This window comes from Palaemon carinicauda, unplaced genomic scaffold (genome assembly GCF_036898095.1).
Source record: "Palaemon carinicauda isolate YSFRI2023 unplaced genomic scaffold, ASM3689809v2 scaffold1180, whole genome shotgun sequence".
In the NCBI taxonomy this organism is placed as follows: Eukaryota; Metazoa; Arthropoda; class Malacostraca; order Decapoda; family Palaemonidae; genus Palaemon; species Palaemon carinicauda.
Genome location: NW_027168683.1, coordinates 50,412 through 60,464, shown reverse-complemented (window position 1 = coordinate 60,464; position 10,053 = coordinate 50,412). Strand labels below are relative to the sequence as shown.

Below are 10,053 nucleotides of genomic sequence, written 5' to 3'. Positions count from 1 at the left end.
CTTTCTCGGGACAAAGAACTCCAGATTTGGCCTTTTTTCGTGCTAGATACGTAAGTCTGGTCTTTTTGAAACTGGTTAGCCTTAAATGCTATATTTTCGGCCGTTTTCTACTTAGGTTGGGCTTTTAAAGCTGCTGTTGATCAGACGTTGGCCTTTCTCATTTGGAAAACCTGGCAACCCTGCTCGGGTGCGTTCCCTGCCACCTGTGACTTCAGCGAACGTTGCGCGCTGTGGACGAATTCTCCGAAAGGGATGGAGGGTCGCTGAAACTCGCGACGAAACATGACGTCAAACGTTCCGGATATTCGAATGTACGGTTGTCTTGAAATGTATATAAATTGAGGGCCGGTGATGGTCTAGTCAGTCTCCTGTGAACACTCAAAAGCACTACATCAAGTGTTAACTGGCTACAGTTTTTACTGTATTACATTTGGAGTTACTTACTTTTTCGACAATGAGGACCATCGTCTACCTCGCTTTCTTCGCCTTCTTCACCCTGGCCACAGCAGGTATGTCAGTGATAGAACTTAAGTGGATTTTCATTATAAAATTGACAGATTGTGGGAGTGATTTGTGCCTCATAGAACAATACAGAGGGCCTACATGATAGGAAAATAAGGTTTATCATATGCTTATCAAAAGAAATCTATGATTTTTTTTTTCTGAAAACTTCAGTATCTGAAACGCCTTGTGTTTTAGAAGATAGGAAACTCTGGATTGATTGAAACCGATAACTTGACAAATATGAACAAATGAGAGAGGCAATAAAGTCTTTAATCATAATCCTGATCTGCATTTTTATAACAACAGTGGGATTCATCAATAATTAATTTATGATTCAATCAGTGGTGCGATGAAATCTTTAATCTGGCGGTTGAATCGTTGAAACTTAAATAAAAGTTCAAACTTGTTGCAAATGTTTTTCTGTTGAACAATTTGAAATGAGCCCCTTTTCATTGTTTATATAAATAACTGATCTATTAACGTTACTAATCTTAACATATTTAATATTTTTATACTATTTCTCATTTGTAGTTTATTCCTTATTGGCCTGCTTTTATTGTTGGAGCCCTTGGGCTTGTAAGATTCTGCTTTTAGAACTATGGTTGTACCTTAGCTAATAATAATAATAATAATAATAATAATAATAATAATAATCTCAAGACAACTTCCAAGTCTCAACATAACAATTAATCTCTGAAAGTTTCACAACTCTATGAGTAAAATTGTCGCCAGGAAGTTCTTCACAAACAAATAAATGGACAAACAGGGGCGAAAACATAACCTCCACCCAACTTCGTTAGCATATATGTATACTTTTTTTGCTTGCCTCCATGAGCGATCGTGCACGTATCTCTAAACCCTCTTTGAAGTCACCGATTCAACAGAAATAAGTTTCTAAAGGATTCCCCCCTTGAGGTCTCCAATTATAGTTTTAACCTCAAACACTGCTGAAGAGTAATATTTTTTTTTTTTTATTTCTCCATCGAACAGAGTGTAAGATGACGAGGGGAGATAGGAAGAGATTGCAAGATGCAGCCCAATTAAAGGATGAATGCAAGGGACCCACTCAGCAACTGGTACATTTGCTTCCACCAGAGGCAAATATAATGGTAAGAATGAACCTCCCTGTATTATTTTGTTTACTGGTGTCTATATCACCGAAATTAAATTCTTTGAAACTTGCGATTAGATTTATAAGTATGTATGGCAGTCTAGTATGCTATATTGATACCCAAGTAAAATAATTGATTAAACAATTTTTACTTTCATATTCATGATAAAATAAACTGACTCAACGTAGATTAAGTACAATTTTTTATCATATAGGTATATCGTTCTAAACCAATCTAAAGACCTAAACGTCGTCTATGTAATGATATTGTTGATAGCGTAACGTTAAGCTGGATTATTAAAATCGAAAATAAAATGAAGTCACACCTGTCTCTTTACCTACAGGTGATCCCAGCTGTCACATTTGCCTCTCGATGCAGCGGATACCTTTGTACAGAGAAAACACGATGCTCTGCTACTAAATCTGAAGTGAGAGAAGTCAAGGTGGGTCTCTCTCTCTCTCTCTCTCTCTCTCTCTCTCTCTCTCTCTCTCTCTCTCTCTCTCTCTCTCTCTCTCTCTCTCTCTCTCTCTCTCTCTCTCTCTCATGAATATCGTAAATATTTCTGGAATATGTTTGAAATGAACAAGGCTTTATTACCGAAATTTACGTCGAGATAAACCATTCTTAATCAAATCTACCTATTCAATCGCAGGTGGCATATACAGCTGATGGAAATACAACATGTAAAATGATCCCAGTCGAAGATCATATAGAGTGCGGCTGCAAGTGCATTGCAGGAAAGGAGCAATGCAAAGGACATGAGGTAAGAACAAACATTAATCTCTATTATAGATGCATCATTTCCTTACACACACACACACACACACATATATATATATATATATATATATATATATATATATATATATATATATATATATATATATAAACTGGAATAGAAAGACATAAACAGACGCGAATGGAAGGACATATCTGAGGCCTTTGTTGTGCAGTGGACTAGTAACGGCTGACAGTGATCATTATATGTATATATATATATATATATATATATATATATATATATATATATATATATATATATATATATATATATTATATATATATATATATATATATATATATATATATAATATATATATATATACATATATATATATAATATATATATATATACATATATATATATATATATATATATATATATATATATATATATAACAAAAGTAATAAAAAACTGGACATGTTCTGTGCGTCCAACACCTATATTTACTGAGGAATGTCGCCTGACCTGTCTTAAAAAGGTCTAGTCTCCTTAATTTTTCCCAGTACCACTGAATTGCAAGTAGGCATTACTTATCAACGCGCTCATGCACGTAAAATCGTGTCCATTTTCTCTCCCTTCAATGGATTTACCTCTTATCCCAAGTCAAATGTTATTGAATAAAATTACATTAAATTTAATGTCACGTATTGAAGTTTCATCTACCTAAATCGATCATAAATCTAAAATGCTTATAAAATTGCATTAGTTTGATATTCATTTTGATAGCCAAATCTAAGGCGTTTTGTTTTCCCATCTTTTCCTTAGGAATTTTGATAACCAAACCATCTTTTCCTTAGGAATTTTGATAACCAAACCATCTTTTCCTTAGGAATTTTGATAACCAAATCTAAGGCGTTTTGTTTTCCCATCTTTTCCTTAGGAATTTTGATAACCAAATCATCTTTTCCTTAGGAATTTTGATAACCAAATCTAAGGCGTTTTGTTTTCCCATCTTTTCCTTAGTCCTTAGGATTTTGATAACCAAATCTAAGGCCTTTTGTTTTCCCATCTTTTCCTTAGGAATTTTGATAACCAAATCTAAGGCGTTTTGTTTTCCCATCTTTTCCTTAGGATTTTGATAACCAAATCATCTTTTCCTTAGGAATTTTGATAACCAAATCTAAGGCGTTTTGTTTTCCCATCTTTTCCTTAGTCCTTAGGATTTTGATAACCAAATCTAAGGCCTTTTGTTTTCCCATCTTTTCCTTAGGAATTTTGATAACCAAATCTAAGGCGTTTTGTTTTCCCATCTTTTCCTTAGGATTTTGATAACCAAATCATCTTTTCCTTAGGAATTTTGATAACCAAATCTAAGGCGTTTTGTTTTCCCATCTTTTCCTTAGTCCTTAGGATTTTGATAACCAAATCTAAGGCCTTTTGTTTTCCCATCTTTTCCTTAGGAATTTTGATAACCAAATCTAAGGCGTTTTGTTTTCCCATCTTTTCCTTAGGATTTTGATAACCAAATCTAAGGCCTTTTGTTTCCCCATCTTTTCCTTAGGATTTTGATAACCAAATCTAAGGCCTTTTGTTTTCCCATCTTTTCCTTAGGAATTTTGATAACCAAATCTAAGGCCTTTTGTTTCCCCATCTTTTCCTCAGGAATTTGACGAGGCGGAGTGCGAGTGCAAATGCCCTGAATCTGCCAGGAAGAACTGCAAGGACTTGGGCACTGCATATGATTGGTTTAACGGGTCGTGCACATGTGTGTCTAGGGTGGATGGATCACTAGCTTTCTGAAGACGCTAAGCAACGTCTCTGTCTGCTCTTGTTAGAGAGACGGTAAGTTAGATAATTACTATACATGGTAGATCCATTGCCATTTACTATGATCTCGTTCATGCAGAGAACAAATTTATGTTTATTTGTATATTTTTTATTGTCACTTGGGCACAAAAGTTTATATAGTAATAGGTTTCATAAAAACAAAAGTAAATCGACATTCAGTTCAGTAAAACCGATCACATCAAAAATCTGTATCTTTAATTGAGCTTGCTTTTGGCATCCAATGTCTTAAATGTTTGTTAACAGTATTTTCAATCGTTCCTGTTTGCCTTTTTAAAGGATAAACATTTCTTATTTTATATTTAAGCACTCAAAATTGGAAATAAATTAAATATTACAGCAAGAATAATTACAATATGTATTTTCCGTTTTACAAAACCTTACTTTTTCTTTTCATCCACAGAGAAATGAAAGTCTGCTAAGTCACGCCACACAGGTTTCTGATTAAAAAACCTGGAGGTTGATAGTGACAAGTGATGCTAGTCATCATTATGATGAGTAATTGCGATGATTATGGAAAGAGCGAGAGGGTGATGTTGATAGTGACACAGGGTGAAACCACTTTGTTCAGCAACGCCACCGCATGGCAGCATCAAAGTCACCAAGCACGACTGGGCTCACAGTTGGCGCCGATGTGTGGTTTCTTGTGAGTCACCAAGTGATTTGAAAGGAGTCGTCTGATTCATTGGCATCAACTGTACAATACCTCAGTTTAGTGGAGCCCAAGGCCCCACCTTCCAATTATGCTTCTTTGGTTGATTGCAGCGTGTGTTGCCATTTGTGGCTGCTTGATTGCAGTTACCATATCTGGCTTTATCTAGTACCTTATAACGAATGATCTCAAGAATTTGAATGTGCCATAACCTCTGTATTGTTCCATTCCAGAAGGTAGGGTTTTCATCCCTTACTTGAGGGTATGGACAAGCTTCTTAAATCTCTTTATTTATTTTTCATACATTGTATTCTTATTCATGTTTATTTATAACTTTGTTATTTATGTATATTTATTGACCATAATTTATTTTCAACTAATTGTATATTTTCTTATGAAATAAAATAATTGAATAAAAATATATTTTTTCTTAAACAACACCCTGCACAATGATATGTATATATTTCTTGATTCTACTTTCATCTGCTATATCCATAAGACATTATTGCTTGAGTTTTTTTTGGGCAGAAAGTCTGAAACCATCAGATGCAGTCCAAACTTCAATTTTTCAAATGGAGTTACAAAGAATACTTTGTAGGTGACTGAGATTATTTGACGAGTAGTATACCGCAGTCATCAATGTGCACTACCTGTTGCATTTGAGCAAGTGTGTCATTAATTACTAATGCAAAGAAAGTCCCACTTAAAACACTAACCTGGGCCACACCACAGTTAAGGTTGTAAACCCTCCTTCACACTAGGACACTGATGTCCGTCACAGGTCTCTGTTTAACTGCACTGACATTACTCTTTCCTTAGGGTTTGCTTCTTTAGATATAATTACCTGATGCTTAGGTGCATTATGATTGGCTTCCTGATTATCTTGTTGATATTTATTAAGTTTCTATATTTTTTTTCAAGATGAAGAGTACCTGTTGCAAGCTTCTTTATCCAATGATCAACAAACATTCAACCAACACTGTTGGATTTCTGATTAACAATACTGGTTTTTATTTTTGCTCTTGATAAAGTTATAGATCAGATTACCACTTTTAACCTTATAAAATTTAGATATGAACCAATCATTGCAGCCCCAAGAAATTTCGTGGGCTGCTTTATTCTCTGCTATTGTTTTATGTAAAATCATCGCGTTTCCAGTGATTCCTATAAGTGGAAAGAGATTTATTTCCTCAAATGGTACACTATCAATTAGAACTCTTTCAGCATTTGACCATCGTACGGGTTTTTCTGGAACTCGACCTTTACTCCACGTTTGGTAGCTTGATTAATCATCATGTTAGAGGCCGAGAGACAAGGCATTGTTTCTGTTCCTTCAACAGCTTGATTTGTTACATCAACGAACGAGTCTTCCTTTTTAATAAATTTAGAAGAAACATATTCAGGATTACTCAAGCTATCTTCATTATAGCTTGTTCCAGCTTTTCATTAAAAACACTGTTTTGAGTTCAGAGAATGAGCTCCATTACAGTCTGCCTTACATTCTATATAGGGGGTCATGAAACTTGGAGTAGTTAAAACATCTTCCCTCATTGGTGCATTTGACATTAATATGGCCAAACTCATAACACTTGTAACATTGCACTCGCTGTGAATGAAATTTCCTGACAGCAATGTTCAAATGTTTAATATTAATATAATCATGAAGACAAGGTATCTAGAATACTAGTAAAATTGCATCATGACAATATTCCCTTTTAGTTTTTTTAACTTAAAAATATTGGGAGGTCATCCTAGAACTCATACAAATCCTTACAATAAATTATTCTTCTAGCATTATCAAAAAGTATGATGTGTATATGCCACCTCAATAACATCAGAAGGGAAAGATGTAAAGTTTGTAAGCCAGCTTTAACTAGCAAACCACGATCATATCTTTTCAAATTGCCTTGAGGAATGGTTCCAACTGTTTTCCCCAGCAATCATACCTTTTGATCACATTGTTATGTCCTTCTCTGTAAGATGCAACATGCCACATTGGTTCAACTATGATCCTGGTAATAGCCAAAGATAGACTAACTTTAATGTTAATGGGAGACATTTCTGGATATTAAAACTTGAACCTTTGTTAGTCTACCATGCCCTTAATACCTGGGCCCTTAGGAACATCTTGTAGCCCCCACTTCCTGTGATGTGGATGGTCATGTTGATCCCAAATAATGGCCCCACTAATCCCACAACTCTGAATGACATGGAGCCGAATGTGGATTACTTTGTTGCCTCTCAACATCACACCTCTTTTACATGTACCTAGGCATCAGAACAATATTCAAGCAGTGTTATTTACAGCGTACTTTACACCAGGCAGTTGATGCTTCTTCGAGAGAGGACAGGAAAAATAAGTTCTACATATTATGCAGTGTTAAACATATGCATATCTTGGGCCTAAGTGACTCAATCGGCAATAAATAGAGTTTGAAAAATCTGTGTCCTCAATTCCTGCATGATTTTAAGACTTTCCAGACCCAATTAAAATCATTAATGAAGCTAGGAGAATGGTCCAGAAAATAGCAAATGCCTTTCAACTGTGGGAAATGCAGTCATGCACATGGGTTATAGTAAGCCACAATCACATTACTCACTGCTGGGTAATGAACTAAAAAGTGTGGATTAGGAAGAGGATCTTGGTATTATTACCAGCAAGGATATGAAGTTCACCAAACAGAGCATAAAAGCTGAAAAGAAAGCACAAATACTAATAGGCTACAAAAAGAGAAAATTCAACTACAAAGACACTATACTACAGCTGTACACATCACTAGTGAGACCCCATTTAGAATACGGAGTCCAATTATGGGCTCCAAGTATTCAAAAGGATATAGATAGACTAGAAGCAGTACAAGATAGGGCCACCAAGCTAGTTCCAACACTGAGGCATTTGGATATAGATGGATGATGGAATGTTTGAACTTATTTGATCTAAAAACTCGACGACTAAGGGGGCAGTTAATCGAAGCATTCAAAATTCTTAAAGGAATAACAAACATAGATTACAACAATCTATTTACGCTGAGCAACAAATCAGTCTAGAGGTAACGGATGCAAACTGGAATTGAAAAGTTACATCATCACTCAATCTGGCGATTTCTTTACATACAATATAGCAAATACTTGGAATAGATTTCCCACGGATGAAGTGAACAGTAACACGGTAAACGAGTTCAAGATTAAGTTAGACAAGATCAAACGAACTCTCTAAATGCTTAAACTAAATACCTCTACCAAAGAGCAAATGGAGTCTCCGCAGATGGACTAAAAAGTCTTTGAGAAATCCAAAATCCTTGTAACTCCTTATGCACACACAAACTCTTTCTTTGAAAAAACCTAAACATTTCAATAAAATTATAAGCATACAGTACTGCACGTGCAGTATTGTACAGTACTCGTACTTCACATGAAGGATTATTATCGTAGGTATGTGTTTTTACAAAAAGATAACAGGTTGTATATGCTTTTTCATGTTTACTATGTGCACAAGGAGTGTATAAGTCAATTTATTGGGATGCATTTTAAGATGGGGTCAACAATGTTTACTACATGTAAAAGGAGCGTAGAAGTCAATTTATAGGGATGCATTTTAGGATGGGGTTAACAATGCAATATAAAAAATGTTCAGAATGTGCCGATTTTCAATTCAAGCTAAAACCTAACCTGCATCAAAAATCACTGCGTCAGCTCTCTTGCAGCTAACTAACAACTTATGGCCAGGTCATTATTGTATAAACCTTTTTGTTCCATCACTGAAATTTTTCATAACGTCATCAAAGAATGAAATAGGGATAACAAAGCACAAGTGTTTAATCAGTCTTTTATTCAATGAGAAGGGGCATACAGTACACTCTAATTACATTTTTTTTTATCTGAAATATGAACAAATATGTGTACAGTACACAAGAATTATGTCAAAAGAAAGTTGGTCTAAAAGTAATTTATCTTAACACTAAAAAAATCAAGAAAATATTTTTTTATCACATTCTAACTAACCATCAGAGATTAAAAGGAAGAAAGAAATGTACGTATCTGTGTAAAGATCATACATAAACCGTTTCGATGTAAATAGATGAATAAATTGTATTATTTCAAAGGAAAGGTCCCCTTTTTTCATTTGTTTGATGTCGGCTAACCCCCAAAATTGGGGGAAGTGCCTAGGTATATAGATAGAATAGATTTTAAAGTTATCTGTGAAGAATGAAAAAGAAAATTACTCTGTATTCTAAAAAACCAGTTTAGATAAAAGTTTATTGTACACTATTTGTAAATTTCTGAAAGGGAGAGGCAACATACATTAATAAGAAACTGTATTCTACTTTTAATGACTACCAGGTAAGTATTTGAATATTAAATCTCACTATTAAAAATCAGTTGTTATATCAGAATTCTTTATTCAATCATTATTCAGTTAATAAGACTTTTCAGTTAATGTTTTGTCACGCTGGTTTGAAAAAGGTGAGGGTTTCACATGTTTAAAGTTTACTTTGTATCAAACTACCAAAAATTACCTTCAATCAATAATTCCTTACCAGCAGCAAGCCCAAGCTGATATCCCACAGAGTTGAAAACAGTTTCTATTGAACAGCACAAAAGGTGTGTATTTAATATCTCCAGTAACATAGTGTAGTGCAAATACAAAATCATGAAGAAGGGAATTTGTGGAGAAAGTAACAGGACAGTATATTACTTTATACAACAGAGTTGTTTTCACGAAATATAAAACAAATGAGATTAAAAAATACAAATCTTTTAAAAACAATTTTATCAAATAAATACCCTTTCATTTGCTTCATCACAAGCCATAGCTACAGCCCATAGAATAAATAAATGAGACCAAAGCTTTGTGATACAAAAGAACTTCTGGAGACAATGGTACTAAAATATTCTCAAGACTAAAAAGGGGACAAGAAATGGACTGGAATCTTGCTAAGAGATATTATGGCTATCCTATTTGAATGGACTAAACAGGGATATACAGTGGGTGAGAATGAGTCTGCTATATCTACTTATTTCTTTTGCAAATATAAAACACTTGACCTGCTGCTGCTGTGCACATGCACATATACAGTACAGTGATACCTCTGGATACGAAAGTTTCTGCTTACGAAAAATTCAGGATACGAAAAGCGATACAAAGATTTTTATGCCCCAGTATACGAAAAAAATTTCAGGATACGAAAAGCTTACGAGATCCCAACTCGTCGCCG

The 10,053-nt window shown here is 34.5% G+C and overlaps 1 protein-coding gene across 1 annotated transcript; it reads left to right on the top strand.

The window, feature by feature from the left end:
• The first annotated feature begins 351 nt into the window (after window positions 1-351).
• LOC137635372 (uncharacterized) lies at window positions 352-5,205 on the top strand. Its single transcript, XM_068367838.1, has 6 exons — window positions 352-509; window positions 1,495-1,613; window positions 1,960-2,058; window positions 2,269-2,379; window positions 4,003-4,182; window positions 4,589-5,205. The coding sequence occupies exons 1-5, from the start codon at window positions 455-457 to the stop codon at window positions 4,138-4,140; spliced, it is 522 nt and encodes a 173-aa protein (XP_068223939.1). The 5' UTR covers window positions 352-454; the 3' UTR covers window positions 4,141-4,182; window positions 4,589-5,205.
• Window positions 5,206-10,053: the final 4,848 nt, after the last annotated feature.

Coding starts and splice junctions, on each gene's coding strand:
- LOC137635372 (XM_068367838.1), top strand. CDS start 455: ATGAGGACCATCGTCTACCTCGCTTTCTTCGCCTTCTTCACCCTGGCC. Junction 510..1,494: donor CTTCACCCTGGCCACAGCAG/GTATGTCAGTGA, acceptor TCCATCGAACAG/AGTGTAAGATGACGAGGGGA. Junction 2,380..4,002: donor AGCAATGCAAAGGACATGAG/GTAAGAACAAAC, acceptor TCTTTTCCTCAG/GAATTTGACGAGGCGGAGTG.